Source organism: Crinia signifera, chromosome 2 (assembly GCF_055691185.1).
Source record: "Crinia signifera chromosome 2, ASM5569118v1, whole genome shotgun sequence".
Taxonomy (NCBI): Eukaryota; Metazoa; Chordata; class Amphibia; order Anura; family Myobatrachidae; genus Crinia; species Crinia signifera.
This window is the reverse complement of record NC_139218.1, coordinates 24,470,257-24,490,424: the sequence shown is the minus strand read 5'-3', so window position 1 is coordinate 24,490,424 and position 20,168 is coordinate 24,470,257. Positions and strand designations below refer to the sequence as shown.

Sequence of the window (20,168 nt, the reverse complement as noted above, 5' to 3'; positions counted from 1 at the left end):
AGGGACAGTGTTCTTAACGGAGAACTCCGACCCTGACAGATTGCTCCGAGGCACATCGCTGTGCATCCCTACTGGGTGAGAGATGTGATCCTATGGAGGACTGATGAGCATTTGTCCCCAAACCTTAATACCTATCCTCTACCCTCCAGTGCCTAATACTAATGTCAACATTCTTACAATATCAACAGTTCACACATCGACACGGAGGATGTTGATAAATTTCCTGTTGACATTTTAATTGTCCACCTAATTGTCAACATTGATATTGTCAATCTTTTGACTACATACCTTATAGATACTGGTACATTAAGGGGGACATTTACTAAGATGGGACTGCTATGGACAACCAATCAGATCCTGTCTATCTTCTAGAGGCTGCTAAATAAATAAGAAGTAGATTCTGGTTGGTTTCCCATAGCAACATCACATGTGAAGTCTTATTCCCATCTTAGTAAATTTCCCACTAAGTGTCTGCTATTTTAACGCCTTTCCAAAAGCTAACAAAAAGGTCTGTGTGATGCAAGTGGGCTTACTTGGCACTTACCATCAGTGATGCCTACATTGTAAGAGGTTGAGTTTCTACCACCAACCACGGCCCTACAAAGCAGGCTTTTGGGGCCATGATTTCTGACAGTATCATTGGAATCCATGATGAGTTTAGAGAAATGGCACAATCCCCAGACCATGTTCATAGTAAGGTCAGAAAAACCAACAACAACCAAAAAAAGTTTTGCTTTTTACAAATGTATTTAGTACAAAATTATATTGCTCATTCAAACATTCAACTTAATAATTTAACAGTCCACAAATCTGTCTAGGTTCTGTACTCAATCCATTCCAGTAAATCTGGTGGATGCACCCAGCATAGAGATGAAACCACCTGCATAGAAAAAAGAAAAACACACTTATTAAGCTGAAAATCCAGCTTTGTAATTACACTGTACATAATGTGATGTAAATGTATTAAAAAGAAACATAAGTCTCTCGTCTTCTATACAAAATCAGCGCAGCCATAAGTGAGAACACAGACCACTAACACTAGGAACTGCCACTGCAGTATTGCCTTGGGTTCTTAGTACACTTTGTCTGGGCACACAAAATGGCTGCCACCAAGTGATGTCACTGGTTCAAATGAATGTGCAAGCTGTACTCTACTCTCCACTGTGTGGAGGCCATTTTGTCAGTCAAACTAATATTTAAGAGTCTGTGTGTGTGGCAGAGAATGGTCCCTATTTTCCATGGGGAGTTCCAGGTTCTAAAGCTTTTTTCTTGCAAACTTTGTTCCTTCGTTATTAATAACAATCCCCATCTGGTTCCAAGGATGCAGAGTGTGGGTGCGTCGGTGACGTATGCATCCTTGGGACCAGGGAAGCCGCTGAAGACGAATCTGATGGTCGCCGTGGACACCAGACGAGTATTAAAAAAAAACAATATTCCGAAATCCAGAATAATCCCTAATCCAAAATGCTTGTTGTCCCGAACATATCGGATAAGGGATACTCAGCCTGTAATATCCGTTGTCCCTTTCTTTACATTGTGAGGCCGCTTATGAGTAATAACATCCTTTGTTTCCTCTTACACCAGTGGTCACAAATTAAGAACACCCCATTTGTCCATTTTTTACTGACATTTAGGGGTAAATTTACTAAGAGATGAGTTCTATTGAAGATGGGATGTTGCGCGGTGCAACCAATCAGATTCTACTGCTTTTTATTTAGCGCCTTCTAGAAGATAATAGATAGAATTTGATTGGTTGCGAAGGGCAAGAGCCCATCTTCAATGGAACTCCCATCTTAGTAAATTTACCCCATAAAGTCCAGACAATAACCTGGAATGGTAAGCAGCGAAAAGATGGTTCCTCAGTTTGAGATGCCAACTGCAAACATGGAGGAGGAAACCTGATGGTCTGGGGCTTTGTTGCTGGATCCCCAGTTGGGGACCTATTCGGGACACCCTGAACCAAAGGAACTACCACAGCATATTGCAGCGCCATGCAATACCCTCTGGTCTATGAGCAGTTGGCATCATGGCCACACCCCCTGCTTCACAAAGCCTGTAATCTCTTCATTTGCAGACACACCCACCAACTCCGCCCCTAAATGCCCCCCTTCATCATGCCGCCAGAATGCCATTTTATATTTGTTTTTGCTTTACTTTCAGAATACCTGGAGACAATACAATTTAAATAAAAACAGGGTAAATGGGGGCGTTCTAAAACATTTGCCCAATAGTGTTCCTTCCATTGTAGAACCTTTCAAGACTACTGACTCACTTTGAACAAAATCCTTCAAAAACCTATTTTAGCAAATCTTCAATAAATGAAAAGAGGCGATATTGCTCATAGCAACCAATCAAATTCTGTCTATCATTTCTCTATCGCATCCAACAAAAAGTTAGAATTTGATTGGTTAATATGGACCTCGCCTCTTCATTTCTATAAGCTTTGGTAACTGGTCTAGTTCCATGAAGCAGCTCAGAGGTCGATTCCTTACATCAATCATCTTTCTTCTCCAGTCCGTCCTTCTCTGCCTTCAGCTTCCGCCGAGCTTCTTCCTCCAGCTTCAGTTTAGCTTCCAATCGTCTGCGTTGGTAGATCTTAGCTCCAGCGAATGCCAAACACAATATCAGAGTCTTCGCTGCTAAAATGTACATTAGCAGGGGGAAATTATCCAACACCTGCAATACGGGAACACTTTGTGATTTAAAAATCAAAGAGAATGGTTTCTTCCAAGTGTGTTGTGCTAATTATATGGGGACAGGCTATATCTATGTCTATCTATATGATCACTGTATAACAGTACACACTAAACCTATAGTATAACCTATAGTATAAGAATATCAACTGACCCATTTCATTAACACATAGTCCTAAGCAGACACCACTGGATAAATTCTCTAGGTGCTACCACAATTACCAAAATCCCATAAGACGTATTCAACTTTATGGAGATAGACTGGAGATAAATAAAGTACCAGCCAATCAGCATCCATCTGATTTGAAATTACTGAAGCTGATTGGATGGTTCTTTATTTCTTTACACGGCTTGATAAATCACCCCCCTTGTGTTTTATATCAAATGATTACCATGTAGTCAATTAAATATTGGGGGTTATTCAAACCTGACGGCTGCTTTTTCCTCAAATGAAAAAAAAAACCCCAACAAAAAACCCCCAACATATTTCGCTGCAGGTGGGGGCAGATGCAACATGTGCAGAGAGAGTTATACTTGGATGAGGCGTGTTCAAACTGAAATCTAAATTGCTGTGTTAAAATAAAGCGGCCAGAATTTACCCTGCACAGAAACAAATTAACTCACCCAAATCTAACTCTCTCTGCACATGTTACATCTGCCCCACCTGCAGTGCAACATTATTTTATCCATTTGAGAAAAAAACAGCTTTGCAGTAAGGTCTGAATAACCCCCATTGACTGCAATTGATTCCAAAATGACTAATTAGCAAATCATTGCCTACAATTTAGGAAGAATACAGGAAGGGGGGAAATAAATAATTCTAAAAGCCATTTTAGTGTTGCAAGGTCTGACGTTGGCAAAACAGCTGCCAGCCCAGCATAATGGCTCAGGGAAACGTTGCAGGCCGCAGCTGTTCCGTTTGTTTTCAAACAGGCACAGGGGGCATAGAACCATGGAATTTGCTTTTGCTCCCTATAGCACAGGTGTTAGGGCTATACATATATATAGCCCTGTCCACTTACAATAGTTAGCCCGTAGCTGCATGTCTTAGCCAATAGGGCACAATGGGGGATCCTGAAGACTATTTATAGGCAAAATAGAAACAAACCAATTTAATAATATTGTACAATTCCATTCTTATTGCTGCATATCACAGCAATATGAAGTTAAATCCAAACTAAAAACGCATGCGATACGCTACAACGGCGAGCGTTTTGAACTAGATGTGATGCAATCTAGTTCAAAAAGTATGCGCTGAACATACTTTCTGTACTTTGCGATGTTAACTACGCGGGAGCCCGCATCGCAAGCCAAAAATAAGCACGGTGCGATGGTCATGCCTCCCAACGTGACCCATCCCAGGAGGGACACAATGCGCTGTTCCTGGACTTCCCTCTTAATGTATGATTGCCTTCAGCTGTTTTAAGCATTAAGCAGGGTCCTTGATAAGAAAGGTTTCTAAACACTGGCATACCTCCCAACTGTCCCGCTAAACGCGGGAACGTCCCGGTTTTTGGGGACGTTCCCGCGTCCCTCCAGCAGCTGGCAGCGTCCCGCTGCTGGAAGGCCGGTTTGAAGTGCCCCCCAATCTGACAAAATAGACGCACGCTGTACGCAGTAGTCGAAAACGGGGGTGCAGCCTAATTTGCACAAGCCGCGCCCTCATTTGCACTTGAAAAAGTTGGGAGGTATGCAGTTGCATCGGTGACGTTGGTTATGGTGATCCTAGATTAAGAGGGTAGTCCAGGAATAGAGCACTCTGTCCTTCCTGGAGAGGGTCATGTTGCGAGGTTACTATCACATCGCTTCCAAATTAAACATGGGCATCATAACAACATAAAGAGCTTCACAGACACAGTTAACTTTCAGAGCTCATCCAGGTTACTGCTCTGCCCTATCACCTCTACCTGATCACAATTACAGTGGGTTTAAAATAACCTTTAATATTTATTAAATTCAAGTTGGCAATAAAGCTTTATGGCAACACAACAGAGCACTAGGCGCTAGGAGACGAACTGCACTTGTTCCTCTGTTGTCTCCATCTCCGAAAGATCATCAGACATCAGTATCCTATGGTTTTAACGAGCTCGAGCTTCAGAAAAATGGCCGACGCTGTGTGGCTATGGGCACTGTACTGCAGACATTACAGTAACATTTATAGTTAGTACGTATGTGCCTGGGAGAGACAGACTCGTGGTGAGGTTGCAAATGCAATGCAGAATCAAATGTGAATAAATGGCCACTGCCTGCAGGCAACAAAACCTCTGGTGGGCAACCACATAGACTGGGGACAGGTCTCAGTATCTGCATTTGGGTCTCCTGCTCTTACTCAGTGTCAGGCCTGGGAAGGCAGCTGCAGGAGCACAGTGAGATTTGCTACTGGTAAGAATCCTGCTGTGCATTTATGCAAGTTGTATTATCATCATCATCCTCCTCATAATCACCTCCCCTATAGCATGCACTAAGCGCTGGGCATCCACATGTAATGACCAGCTGTGACCAATATACTATTTGTTGTTTTGCAGCCACTCCTGCGCCTTTACCCAGGCTCTAGCAACACCCTATAAGGTTATTGTCTTCATGGTAAATTGCAATCATCCCTGCTCACCTTCCAATTGAATTCAGGCATCCTGCAATGTGTCAGTCAGTGAGCGCTCTGTAGCCTGGAAGACTTGTTGTGCGTTACACAGCTTGCTGCAGGGTGACTTAATGTAGCCTGCGAGGCTGCTTCTTCCTCTGGGAGGAGCTGCTCGGTGCATTCTGGAAACTTCAGGCTGCTGTCCTGGAGTGACAGGTGGCAGATGGAGTGGCTGTAGTGCAGCAGCCTATATGGTTATTCACGCAGCAAGGGAATAAATAAACACTATAGAATGACTCAATGCACAATTTGTATTTTATACCAGTATGGGTCAAAGTGTCGACACCATACAGATACATACATTAGGTTGACAGGGCTTAAGTCAACACATAAATTTGGTTGACGGGGCGGAATGTCGACACAATCATTCGGTCGACAGTGGGAAGGTCAACGATCAATGAGGTTTTTGGTCCACAATTTAGACATAAGTCGACATGGACACCGTATCAGTGTACCGCGTCACCTTGCATGGCACGCCATGTTTCGGGCACGGCGCTTCGCTGAAATACTGCCTGTCGACACAAGTTGACTCCAAAAAAAGTTATGTCGACCTTTTGACCATACTTGCTTGTGTCGACATTCCGACCATGCGCAGTCCCAAGCTTGCGCCCGTATCCCATGGCATACTTTGTGCGCCTTATGTTATTGTTATGCCGAAGATGGCAGTTGTGATGTTCTTTTATATATTCACTTATCGTTTTCTTTAGCGCCTAACGATAGCCATGGACGACGAGATACAGTTTTGGTTGTTGGTGCTGGGTTATGTCCTTTCCAAGAGGAAGAGGCGGAGAAGGGAGACAGTCAGGAATTACTGGGTGCACCCGCTGACCAGCCAGCGGTTTTCCAAGGGCCAGTTTCACCTCCGTTACGGAGACCTACGGAAGTGCCCCAAAAGGTTCTTTAACTACTTCAAAATGTCGGTGGGGACGTTTGATGAGCTGCTGGAGCACCTGAGGCCGGCGCTGATCAGGAGCGACACGAAGATGCGGCTGGCGATATCGCCGGAGGAGCGGCTCTGTGTAACTATTAAGTAAGGGGGTATGATATTATATGGGAGATAGAAATGAATGGGGCTGGTAGGCTTGCAAGAGGGGAAAAAGGTAATTGGAGCCTTTGAACTCAAATTTCAATAATATATAAGATCATTACGGGGAGATTTACTAAGATGGGAGTTCTATTGAAGATGGGGGTGTTGTCCATAGAAACCAATAATCGCTACCCCCGCTGAGACATAATTGGAATTGTTTTGCGTTATTGGTTTAGGGGGATTTTTACTAAAGCTTCTAAAAATAACAAGTGGAGGTGGAGCCCAGATCAGCCAATCAGATTCTAGCTATCTGGAACCTGGAAGCGGAATTGTTTGCTCTGTTTGGGATTTTGGATCCAGAGAGCGCATGCGGTGTATGTTCCAGAATAGCATATAAAGCTGGCCATACATCTACAGATTGTCATATCTGGCTGGTTGGAACAAAAACCTGGTAATTAAGGAGGCCAATCCCGGGTTCGGCGGGATCCTGGGATTTCGGCCTAAAATAGGCGGGATTTGAATCTCGGGATTGAAGCTCTTAATCCCGGGATTCCGGGATTACTGCAGCTATGGAAAATTCACTTATTTTTTCAAAGCGCTGAGCACCTGACATAGCTCAGATCTGCTGCCCGGCTGCTGTTACTGACCCCGCGGTGGTACAGTGGATTGGCCTCCCTACCCCCGGTGGTATGGCTGTGCGCAGTGCAGCGTGACGTGAGGTTAAGGGTCACGCTGCGCAGCCCAGCCGCCGGCATGCCGTGTCTTCTGTATTCAGTGACGTCGCCATGACCCCTGTTGCTGGGAGTCGGAAGCTCCCAGACACCCAACTCAGCCTGCTGCTGTGAAGACCAACGATGTGTAAGTGACAGTGCAGGGCAGGGGGATGAGGGGGGGGATTAGTTGGGAGCTAGTGCATTTTTAGGGAGGCCAATCCTGGGAATCCCGGGATCGAGCATTTTTCAATTCAGAATACCGGGATTGAAAAAATGCCCCGGGATTGGCATTCCTACTGGTAATGGATGAGAGAAAATTACAGTTGACCATTTGCTTTTAAAATGCTGAAAAACTGTTAGAAACTGTCATTCAGATATCACCAGGTGTTTGTTCCAACCAGCCAGATCTGACAATTAATCTGTAGATGTATGGCCAGTTTAACCCGCATTGACTGTATCTGCTTACTGTTAAACATGTCTGGCAGGACAGAAAGCTGCTGTCTTGTTAAAAGTCTTCGGAACCACATCTCACCGCACTTACAATGCTCTCCCTTTGAGATGAATGTACATTGTTACCGCGTTGACCCACATTGATGCACTAAAATGGAACAAGACACACTCCAAATGGGCACTTCAGAACAACGCATGCTACATACACATTGCACTGTCATTTGATAGTGTACTTTTTTATCTGTGACTGAAAAAGGTATTGCTTGCAACACAGCTGGCACGGGTTGGGATCATTCGTCAGAATGATTCTAGGTCTACAGTCATTAGGTCGACCCCACTAGGTCGACTGGCAGGAAGGTCGACCTGACTTAAGGTCGACATGGGCCAAGGTCGACATGACTTAAGGTCGAATTTGCATAAAGGTCGACATGAGGAAGGTCGACTGGTCATAAGGTCGACATGGGTTTTTCACTGTTTTTTGATCCGAATGTCGACACAGTCGACATGGACACAGTTGGCAATGAGAATCGGACCCTCGCATCGCTCGCTTCGCTCGCAATGCTTCGGGCACGGTGCCTCGCTGCGCTCGGCACACTATTTTATTCTCCCACCACGCCCTAGTGGATGGTAGGGCATGAAATACCGCCTGTCGGCACATGTCGGCACAAAAAACAGTGAAAAACCCATGTCGACCTTATGACCAGTCGACCTTCCTCATGTCGACCTTTATGCAAATTCGACCTTAAGTCATGTCGACCTTGGCCCATGTTGACCTAAAGTCAGGTCGACCTTCCTGCCAGTCGACCTAGTGGGGTCGACCTAATGACTGTAGACCTAAATGCATTCTGACGAATGACCGCATCCCGCTGGCACGATAGGTATGTGATACAGTTATGAATCAAACAATGGAGGCAGCCATTTTGTGGTGTGAAAAGCTTCCTTTGCGTGGCAGGTAGTGAGTGTCATCACTGAGACACAAGGCTCTTTATGACCAATATTGATGATGCACGATAAGTAATCTTGAGGCCTTGGTTCATAGAGAATTGATTGGATGCATCATGAATCAACTTTTGGTCAACTTAAAAAATGTCTGCTCCCCATTGTTTGCAGACAGAAGTAATGTTTACCTCATGACAGTTGTTTTCACATGTATAGAGGACAACCGTTTTATTAAATACAAAATATAGAAACTGCTATGTTACACTTTCACAACCAGTGTTACAGTAATTACCTTTTTGACTTGTTGCTTTTGTCAGTCACTGTTACTTTTCATTTAAAATTTGTACATTATATATACCTATTTCTTATACAGGTTGAGTATCCTGTATCCAAAATGCTCGGGACCAGGAGAATTTTGGATAACGGATTATTCCGTATTTCGGAATATTTTAATATTTCAATGATGTATTTTGAAGTTTCTTGCATTTATGCTGTATAAACACATAAAATAAACACAAATATATTTTATTACCACATAAAATACACACATATATATTTTATTTGTTCAAAAAACAAGGTTTCAAAACATGAAACAAAATTTGTGTACTATCTCAGATATTGAATTTGAATGCCAAGCAGTCATTTTCTTGTACATATATAGTGATAGTTACATGTCATGTCCTCAGTAGTGCTGTTACAAATGTCCCCAGTGAGTTTTTAGCAAAAAAACATTTTTTTTTTCACTTTCTGAAAAGTATGGTTTTCGGAATAATTCGGATAATGGATATTCGGATACGGGATACTCAACCTGTACTGTATTTTGTCCCTGTGTTTACTTGCTTGGGTTTCCTCTGGGTACTCCTTCCTCCCACATTCCTAAGGCCCACTGGCAGTGTTCCCTCTAAGCTGTGCGCACGTGCGCGCGCACACAACTCGACGAGTGTGCGCACAGACATTACAACAGAGCGCACAAAGCAGCAGTGGTCCTTTTTGCAGTTGTGGACTCAATTAATGTGTGTTTCATCCATTAACTACATTGTGTGCTGTGTTTTGAATGTTTAAATGTTTAATATAATTTTGAAGTAAAGTTAACACAAATGCTGAACGTCATTTTCCAGTTATAGATAAGTGACGCACAAAAATTTAAATTTCCTTCCAAAGTTGCACAGCCAAAATCTTTTGCCGCACACAGACTTCGTAAAATTAGAGGGAACATTGCCCACTGGTAGGTTAATCGGCTTCTGACTAAAATTGGCGCCAGTGTGTGTGCTATGAGTTTGTGCGCTAGCTAAATTATATTAAACAACACAGTCGGACAGTGATTTGTGTGTTTTAGTAGCATTCTCTGACTGCATGCTACAAAATATATTGTCACAAAATGAGCGCAACAATAAATCACACAGTGTTGGCAGCCATTTTGTGTGGAACCCGTATCCTGCCTATCAAGCTAGTATCTGCAGTGATGTCACTAATTCCTAATGAGCAATGGGCTGGATATAGAAAAGATTAAGCACATTTGCCGGGAAGGTAAAATCAACTGAAGACAGCATTTTCCATTTAAGGGCCAATTCTTTTACTTTGTGATACCCTGTCCGAAGCGGCTGGAAATTGTCGAGCTGCGGCCGTGAGCTCGTCAGTTCCCGGCCATTCTCGGCAGAACGAGCCCGACAGCTTGTGAAGTCGGGCACGTTCTGCCGAGATCCCTATTCAGTGTTGTTGGGGAAGACCGCATTGAATAGGGCCCCGCAGATATTTTTCCCTTCGGGAATAGCGGCGGGAGATTGAATATCCCCCTAAAGGTGTACAGTAGGAACCGCATGGGAACATTCATAAAAGCAGACACAACATCGCTTCTTCTACATCACACCCCACAGAGGGGCAAAATGAGCGATATTGCTCTCCTGCTGTTATCGTACATCACAGTTAATTGAATTACCCCCTGCATTCGACCTTTCATTTTATTATTTCCTAACCTCAACATTCTAGATTTCCTGGAGACTTTCATTCGTCAACATAGCGTCTATGCAAAAATGGGGGGAAAAAATACTTGTATGAAGTTGTTACAGTGATTGAGCCTGTCTTCTGTTCCGTTTTCCAGATACCTGGCCACAGGTCACAGTTTCACCTCCCTGCACTTCCGGTTTCTCATTGGCAAAGCCACCATCAGGTTAATTGTACGTGAGACCTGCAAAGCTATATGTGACACACTGCTCAATGTCTTCATGCCGGAGCCGACTGTGGAGACCTGGAATAAGATAGCCGGGGATTTCTACACCACCACCAGCTTTCCGAACTGTATCGGAGCTTTAGATGCGAAAGACATTCGAATAAAGATGCCGCCCAATAGCGGGGCGAAGCACTGGGATTCCAGTAAACACTCTCTCGTACTGTTGGCCTTAGTTGACAGCAACTACAACTTTATTGCGATTGACGTGGGAGCATATGGGACTACCGGATGCTGTAGTATTTTCAAAAAGTCTACCTTGGGTCGCAAGATGAAGGAGGGCAAACTACACTTGCCAGGATACAGTGACTTGCCCAACACAAACGGACCACCCATGCCATTTGTCTTCGTGGCCGACGAAGCTTTCGGGCTCTCCGAGAACATTTTGAGACCCTACCCAACCCGGAATATCACTCCCACGAGGAAGGTCTTCAATTACAGGCTCATTAGGGCAAGACGAGCGATAGACAGCGCCTTTGGAATACTGGCCAACAAGTGGCGCGTCTTCTACGCTCCCATTCAGTTGGAGGCTAATTTCGTTGAAGGCATTATCAAGGCAGCCTGCGTTCTGCATAACCTGGTGCTTTCAAGAGATGGCTTTGTGTTTGACCATATCCTGAGCAACCCGCTGCACGACGTATCCTGGAGCACCGTCCGGGGACCCGTTAGCGGCATGCTGGTCAGGAATTCTTTTGCAAGCTATTTCATTTCGCCAGAAGGAGAGATCCCATGGCAAAACGAAAAGATATAAAGCCAACGGAAAACGAAAACAACTTTGCCTAACAAGCTATTTCCATTTCTCTATGGGACCACGCTACTAAACTAATGATTGCAATAGCTATGTATGTAGTTAATGTAAATACACAAGTAGGGTCTATGTACAAAGTACCAGCCAATCTGTCACGCTAGAAGCTGTGTTTGAAAAATGACAGTTAGGAGCTATGTTGCGGTACCTATTTCTCTCTCTAAGGTTTAATAAATAGACCGACTGAGGAGCCTACACACGGGACAATTTGGGAGCAGTTTCTTAGCTATAGAATAGAAGAATAGAATAGAATAGAATCAACTTTATTGGCCATGTGTGCTTGCGCACACTAGGAATTTTTTGTGGATTTTACAGTGCACTATCAACCAGGGAGGGGAGGGGGGGGGCATTACATACATTAAATTGAGACATTATATGCAGGAAACACATGCCCGCCGAGCTGCACAGCGCCTAGGCAGCCATCAGCGGCGCCACTGGTCGTTGCAGCAGCCGGTAGGTAGCAATATAAGCAGGGACAGTACAATACCACACAGGGAACATATACCCGCCGAGCTGCACAACGCCTAGGCAGCCATCAGCGGCGCCACTGGTCGTTGCAGCAGCCGGTAGGTAACAATATAAGCAGGGACAGTACAATATCACACAGGGAACAAATACCCGCCGAGCTGCACAACGCCTAGGCAGCCATCAGCGGCGCCACTGGTCGTTGCAGCAGCCAGGTAGGTAGCAGTATGAGCAGGGACAGTACAGTTATCACATAAGGAACAAATACCCGCCAAGCTGCACAGCGCCTAGGCAGCCATCAGCGGCGCCACTGGTCGTTGCAGCAGCCAGGTAGGTAGCAGTATGAGCAGGGACAGTACAGTTATCACATAGGGAACAAATACCCGCCAAGCTGCACAGCGCCTAGGCAGCCATCAGCGGCGCCACTGGTCGTTGCAGCAGCCAGGTAGGTAGCATTATGAGCAGGGACAGTACAGTTATCACATAGGGAACAAATACCCGCCAAGCTGCACAGCGCCTAGGCAGCCATCAGCGGCGCCACTGGTCGTTGCAGCAGCCGGTAGGTAACAATATAAGCAGGGACAGAACAATATCACACAGGGAACAAATACCCGCCGAGCTGCACAACGCCTAGGCAGCCATCAGCGGCGCCACTGGTCGTTGCAGCAGCCAGGTAGGTAGCAGTATGAGCAGGGACAGTACAGTTATCACATAAGGAACAAATACCCGCCAAGCTGCACAGCGCCTAGGCAGCCATCAGCGGCGCCACTGGTCGTTGCAGCAGCCAGGTAGGTAGCAGTATGAGCAGGGACAGTACAGTTATCACATAGGGAACAAATACCCGCCAAGCTGCACAGCGCCTAGGCAGCCATCAGCGGCGCCACTGGTCGTTGCAGCAGCCAGGTAGGTAGCAGTATGAGCAGGGACAGTACAGTTATCACATAGGGAACAAATACCCGCCAAGCTGCACAGCGCCTAGGCAGCCATCAGCGGCGCCACTGGTCATTGCAGCAGCCAGGTAGGTAACAGTATGAACAATACATTGCAGTTAAGGCAGAGATAGCTTAGGCAGTACAGTTATCACACAGGGGACACAGGTTATATATGGTTGAGTGCACAGATCCTAGGCAGCCATTTGCAGCGCCATTTGCTGTGGTGGAGATGGTGGTGGGGGGAGGGGGGAGGGGAGAGTCACTGAGGCCAGGGGAGAGTCAGCGAGGCCTGTGGCTGGAGCCTGACCATTTCCAATGAGTCCGGGGGCCTTTGTTGGGGGCCGCGGCTGAGCAGCAGGCCAGGGCGTGCCGCAAGCCAGGGTGTGAGACAGGGGGGCCAAGGCTGGGCCCGCAGTAGGCCAGAGAATGGGACAGGGAGCCAAGTCCAGGCCTGCAGGGAAGGGTGGCTACCGCTGGTGAGACTACCAGGGCAGGGGCCCACCTAGGTGAGGCATCGGGCCAGGGGTGGGCCTGCAGGGAAGAGAGTGTTCGGGGTCCTCCTCACCGTCCTGACCTGCCCCGGGCCCGCCAGGATACTCCCATCCATGTAGAGGGGGATCTGGAGATGATCTTCTTCCTCCTCCAGTGGTCCCCCCCCGGGCCGATGGCGATGCTGGAGGCTGCGGTGCCGGCCTCCTCTGGCCGGTTGACACAGCGTCCTCCTCGCGGTTGCAGTGACGGGGTTTGTCCGGCCTCTCCGGAAGCCTCTCCTCCATCGAGCGCCGCACTCTTTCCCTCCACAGCGCCTCCCCAGCCGGCGAGCAGGCAGGCAGGTCCTGTGTCTGCAGGGCTGCTCCGACATGAGCAGCCGATGCCCGTGCCGCCGTGGGGGAGCTCCGTCGCGTCCGGTCCACAGCCGGTCCGCAGCTCTCCTCATCCCCGGCATGCGGGGAAATCACCAGCGCACTCCGTCGCCCTCCTTTCTCCGTCCTCCCCACGCCACTCACTCATCTCCGGGGCCGAGGATGGGAGCCCCGACCTAGGACGGACGGAGCTCACGTTGGTGCGACCATCCCCAGCCCCCACCGGATGTCAATTTATCTGACTAGCGCACCGCTATTCGCACCGAACAGGGATAAATCCATTCAGAAACACCATTGAATGGATTTCCCCTCTGTATGCAGCCACCATGTAAGTCTTACGATGGCAGTGGGGAGAACGGGACCACTGATGACATCAGCGTCCCTCCCTCCCAATGGCCAGGCCCACCTTCGTTTTTCAGCGTCACTACCAGAAAATTCCAGGGTGCCGCCTCCAAAGCCAGCCGGCTGTCCATCATCTTGTGAGCGATGGCTAGCCTAATCCCATGTCGACAGTTTGCTTGTGTCAACCTTTTGACCATGTCGACCTCTTTGATGTGTTGACCTTTTTTTTTTTAGCAATAGTTGTCGACCTAGACCAGGGGTGGGCAATAAGCGTCCCTCCAGCTGTTGCTGAACTACACATCCCAGCATGCCTTGCATCAGTTTCAGCATTGCCAAATAGCAAAACTCAGTCCTCAGAACCCTGCACAGGTCATGTTCTCCAGGTCACCTGTTGAGTTTTTAAAATGTGACAGTTGGTGACACACAGCGCCCCTGCAGGGTGACCTTGGAAACGTGTTTGAAAAATGACAGGAGCTGGATGGTTGGTATTTTGGGCCTGATTCAGTATGGTTGTTTGCTGCTGAACACCGTAGGTCGACATGGACACAGGCTGAGTGTACTGCGTCCCCTCGCATAGCTCGCTGCACTCGCCATGCTTTGGGCACTCTGTTATATGCTCCCACCACACCCTAATGGATGGTAGGGTATGAAATACCGCCTGTCGGCACATGTCGGCTCCAAATCGTGAAAAACTCATGTCACCCTTCCCATTGTAGATCTAATGATTGTGTCGACTTTCCGACCCTGTTGACATTAGCTATGCTGACCTATTTTATGTGTCGACCTAGGCCCTGTCAACCGAATTTACTGTATGTCGACTTTCATAATGTAGAGCTAGTGACACCTATCCCCTAATGCCCACTGGGATGGTAAAGTACAAACAGTAAAATAAAAAAAATCACAAATAACAATAATTTCGACCTTTTCATGTGTCGACCTTTTAATTGTTGACCAATAGTGGTTGACCTTTTGACATGTCGACCTAATGATCTGAATTCCCTTTCCAGGCATGTCCAATCTGTGGCCCTCCAGCTGTTGTGAAACTACACATCCTAGTATCAGAGGCGTAGGGAGGGCGGAGCCACCGGAGCTCATGCTCTGGGGGCCGATTGGTCGAATGGCGCCGCCGGCCCGCCCCCCCTCTGCAAAAATGATCCCTGCATAAGTAAGATCATCTGTACTAACGGGCAGCGTGCGCCGGCGGCTGCCGTGCCCGGCGCCTGCCCCCTGCCCAGCTCGTCCGGTCCGTGACGCTTGGGCGGCTGACTCACTCCGCGTCCAATCTAAATTGCTGCTGCTGCTGCTCGGACCGGCTTCCGGGCAGCGCAGCGCAGCAGCACTCAGACTCCTCCCAGAGTCGCCTGCCTCTCACTCCCTCCTCGGTGGCTCCGTCATCAGCCACAGCCATCCCAAGCGCTGGTGAGGAGAAAGTTTCTGCTGCCGCCCGTGCCGCCCTGCTATCATTATTCAAGGTGGATTTATTTTTTATTTTTTTTTACAGCTAATTAATGATGGGGTTTAACTTGGGGTTTGGGGGCTTCGTGGGTCCTGGGGGAGAGGAGGAGAGTGAATCTCTCTGGCATCTGCTGCTGCCCTGCTGTGCTGTATATATATTTATTTATTTACAGCTGTCAGCATCTTATTCCGTTACAGTGTCTTATATAGCTCAGCAGATTCCGTTACAGTGTCTTATATAGCTCAGCAGAATCCGTTACTGTGTCTTATATAGCGCAGCAGATTCCGTTACAGCGTCTTATATAGCGCAGCAGATTCCGTTACAGCGTCTTATATAGCGCAGCAGATTCCGTTACAGCTTCTTATATAGCGCAGCAGATTCCGTTACAGCTTCTTATATAGCGCAGCAGATTCCGTTACAGCGTCTTATATAGCGCAGCAGATTCCGTTACAGCGTCTTACATAGCGCAGCAGATTCCGTTACAGCGTCTTACATAGCGCTGCAGATTCCGTTACAGCGTCTTACATAGCGCAGCAGATTCCGTTACAGCGTCTTATTTAGCGCAGCAGATTCCGTTACAGCGTCTTATATAGCGCAGCAGATTCCGTTACAGCGTCTTATATAGCGCAGCAGATTCCGTTACAGCGTCTTATATAGCGCAGCGGATTCCGTTACAGCGTCTTCTATAGCGCAGCGGATTCCGTTACAGCGTCTTATATAGCGCAGCGGATTCCGTTACAGCGTCTTATATAGCGCAGCGGATTCCGTTACAGCGTCTTATATAGCGCAGCGGATTCCGTTACAGCGTCTTATATAGCGCAGCAGATTCCGTTACAGCGTCTTATATAGTGCAGCAGATTCTGTTACACTGTCTTATATAGCGCAGCATATTCTGTTACAGCGTCTTATATAGCGCAGCAGATTCCGTTACAGTGTCTTATATAGTGCAGCAGATTCCGTTACACTGTCTTATATAGCGCAGCAGATTCTGTTACACTGTCTTATATAGCGCAGCAGATTCTGTTACACTGTCTTATATAGCGCAGCAGTTTCCGTTACAGGGTCTTATATAGCGCAGCAGATTCCGTTACAGTGACTTATACAGCACAGCGGAATCCGTTACAGTGTCTTATATAGCGCAGCAGATTCCGTTACAGCGTCTTATATAGCGCAGCAGATTCCGTTACAGCGTCTTATATAGCGCAGCAGATTCCGTTACAGCGTCTTATATAGCGCAGCAGATTCCGTTACAGTGTCTTATATAGCGCAGCAGATTCCGTTACAGTGTCTTACATAGCGCAGCAGATTCCGTTACAGCTTCTTATATAGCGCAGCAGATTCCGTTACAGCTTCTTATATAGCGCAGCAGATTCCGTTACAGCTTCTTATATAGCGCAGCAGATTCCGTTACAGCGTCTTATATAGCGCAGCAGATTCCGTTACAGCGTCTTACATAGCGCAGCAGATTCCGTTACAGCGTCTTACATAGCGCTGCAGATTCCGTTACAGCGTCTTACATAGCGCAGCAGATTCCGTTACAGCGTCTTATTTAGCGCAGCGGATTCCGTTACAGCGTCTTATATAGCGCAGCGGATTCCGTTACAGAGTCTTATATAGCGCAACAGATTCCGTTACAGAGTCTTATATAGCGCAGCAGATTCCGTTACAGCGTCTTATATAGCGCAGCAGATTCCGTTACAGAGTCTTATATAGCGCAGCAGATTCCGTCAGTGTCTTACATAGCGCAGCAGATTCCGTTACAGCGTCTTACATAGCGCTGCAGATTCCGTTACAGCGTCTTACATAGCGCAGCAGATTCCGTTACAGCGTCTTATTTAGCGCAGCGGATTCCGTTACAGCGTCTTATATAGCGCAGCGGATTCCGTTACAGAGTCTTATATAGCGCAACGGATTCCGTTACAGAGTCTTATATAGCGCAGCAGATTCCGTTACAGCGTCTTATATAGCGCAGCAGATTCCGTTACAGAGTCTTATATAGCGCAGCAGATTCCGTCAGTGTCTTATATAGCGCAGCAGATTCCGTCAGTGTCTTATATAGCGCAGCAGATTCCGTTACAGCGTCTTATATAGCGCAGCAGATTCCGTTACAGCGTCTTATATAGCGCAGCAGATTCCGTTACAGAGTCTTATATAGCGCAGCAGATTCCGTCAGTGTCTTATATAGCGCAGCAGATTCCGTTACAGCGTCTTATATAGCGCAGCAGATTCCGTTACAGAGTCTTATATAGCGCAGCAGATTCCGTTACAGCGTCTTATATAGCGCAGCAGATTCCGTTACAGAGTCTTATATAGCGCAGCAGATTCCGTCAGTGTCTTATATAGCGCAGCAGATTCCGTTACAGCGTGTTATATAGCGCAGCAGATTCCGTTACAGAGTCTTATATAGCGCAGCAGATTCCGTCAGTGTCTTACATAGCGCAGCAGATTCCGTTACAGCGTCTTACATAGCGCTACAGATTCCGTTACAGCGTCTTACATAGCGCAGCAGATTCCGTTACAGCGTCTTATTTAGCGCAGCGAATTCCGTTACAGCGTCTTATATAGCGCAGCGGATTCCGTTACAGAGTCTTATATAGCGCAACAGATTCCGTTACAGAGTCTTATATAGCGCAGCAGATTCCGTTACAGCGTCTTATATAGCGCAGCAGATTCCGTTACAGAGTCTTATATAGCGCAGCAGATTCCGTCAGTGTCTTATATAGCGCAGCAGATTCCGTCAGTGTCTTATATAGCGCAGCAGATTCCGTTACAGCGTCTTATATAGCGCAGCAGATTCCGTTACAGCGTCTTATATAGCGCAGCAGATTCCGTTACAGAGTCTTATATAGCGCAGCAGATTCCGTCAGTGTCTTATATAGCGCAGCAGATTCCATTACAGTGTCTTATATAGCTCAGCAGATTCCGTTACAGTGTCTTATATAGCTCAGCAGAATCCGTTACTGTGTCTTATATAGCGCAGCAGATTCCGTTACAGCGTCTTATATAGCGCAGCAGATTCCGTTACAGCGTCTTATATAGCGCAGCAGATTCCGTTACAGCTTCTTATATAGCGCAGCAGATTCCGTTACAGCTTCTTATATAGCGCAGCAGATTCCGTTACAGCGTCTTATATAGCGCAGCAGATTCCGTTACAGCGTCTTACATAGCGCAGCAGATTCCGTTACAGCGTCTTACATAGCGCTGCAGATTCCGTTACAGCGTCTTACATAGCGCAGCAGATTCCGTTACAGCGTCTTATTTAGCGCAGCAGATTCCGTTACAGCGTCTTATATAGCGCAGCAGATTCCGTTACAGCGTCTTATATAGCGCAGCAGATTCCGTTACAGCGTCTTATATAGCGCAGCGGATTCCGTTACAGCGTCTTCTATAGCGCAGCGGATTCCGTTACAGCGTCTTATATAGCGCAGCGGATTCCGTTACAGCGTCTTATATAGCGCAGCGGATTCCGTTACAGCGTCTTATATAGCGCAGCAGATTCCGTTACAGCGTCTTATATAGTGCAGCAGATTCTGTTACACTGTCTTATATAGCGCAGCATATTCTGTTACAGCGTCTTATATAGCGCAGCAGATTCCGTTACAGTGTCTTATATAGTGCAGCAGATTCCGTTACACTGTCTTATATAGCGCAGCAGATTCTGTTACACTGTCTTATATAGCGCAGCAGATTCTGTTACACTGTCTTATATAGCGCAGCAGTTTCCGTTACAGGGTCTTATATAGCGCAGCAGATTCCGTTACAGTGACTTATACAGCACAGCGGAATCCGTTACAGTGTCTTATATAGCGCAGCAGATTCCGTTACAGCGTCTTATATAGCGCAGCAGATTCCGTTACAGCGTCTTATATAGCGCAGCAGATTCCGTTACAGCGTCTTATATAGCGCAGCAGATTCCGTTACAGCGTCTTATATAGCGCAGCAGATTCCGTTACAGTGTCTTACATAGCGCAGCAGATTCCGTTACAGCTTCTTACATAGCGCAGCAGATTCCGTTACAGCTTCTTATATAGCGCAGCAGATTCCGTTACAGCTTCTTATATAGCGCAGCAGATTCCGTTACAGCGTCTTATATAGCGCAGCAGATTCCGTTACAGCGTCTTACATAGCGCAGCAGATTCCGTTACAGCGTCTTACATAGCGCTGCAGATTCCGTTACAGCGTCTTACATAGCGCAGCAGATTCCGTTACAGCGTCTTATTTAGCGCAGCGGATTCCGTTACAGCGTCTTATATAGCGCAGCGGATTCCGTTACAGAGTCTTATATAGCGCAACAGATTCCGTTACAGAGTCTTATATAGCGCAGCAGATTCCGTTACAGCGTCTTATATAGCGCAGCAGATTCCGTTACAGAGTCTTATATAGCGCAGCAGATTCCGTCAGTGTCTTATATAGCGCAGCAGATTTCGTCAGTGTCTTATATAGCGCAGCAGATTCCGTTACAGCGTCTTATATAGCGCAGCAGATTCCGTTACAGCGTCTTATATAGCGCAGCAGATTCCGTTACAGAGTCTTATATAGCGCAGCAGATTCCGTCAGTGTCTTATATAGCGCAGCAGATTCCGTTACAGCGTCTTATATAGCGCAGCAGATTCCGTTACAG

At 46.9% G+C, this 20,168-nt stretch overlaps 1 protein-coding gene across 1 annotated transcript; it reads right to left on the bottom strand.

Annotated features, from left to right (window-relative positions):
- Positions 1-736: 736 nt before the first annotated feature.
- On the bottom strand, positions 737-5,458 carry SMIM11 (small integral membrane protein 11). The gene is made up of 3 exons (XM_083171764.1): positions 5,302-5,458; positions 2,493-2,676; positions 737-880 (listed from the first exon to the last, which is right to left on the bottom strand). Exons 1-2 carry the CDS (start codon positions 5,320-5,322, stop codon positions 2,494-2,496), a joined length of 204 nt encoding a protein of 67 aa, XP_083027890.1. The 5' UTR covers positions 5,323-5,458; the 3' UTR covers positions 737-880; position 2,493.
- Positions 5,459-20,168: the final 14,710 nt, after the last annotated feature.

What these genes read in the sequence shown, in the direction of transcription:
- SMIM11 (XM_083171764.1), bottom strand. Translation starts at nt 5,322, where the DNA reads ATGCCTGAATTCAATTGGAAG. An exon ending in TGCCTGAATTCAATTGGAAG is followed by an intron (nt 2,677 to 5,301) that starts GTGAGCAGGGAT and finishes CCCGTATTGCAG; the next exon opens with GTGTTGGATAATTTCCCCCT.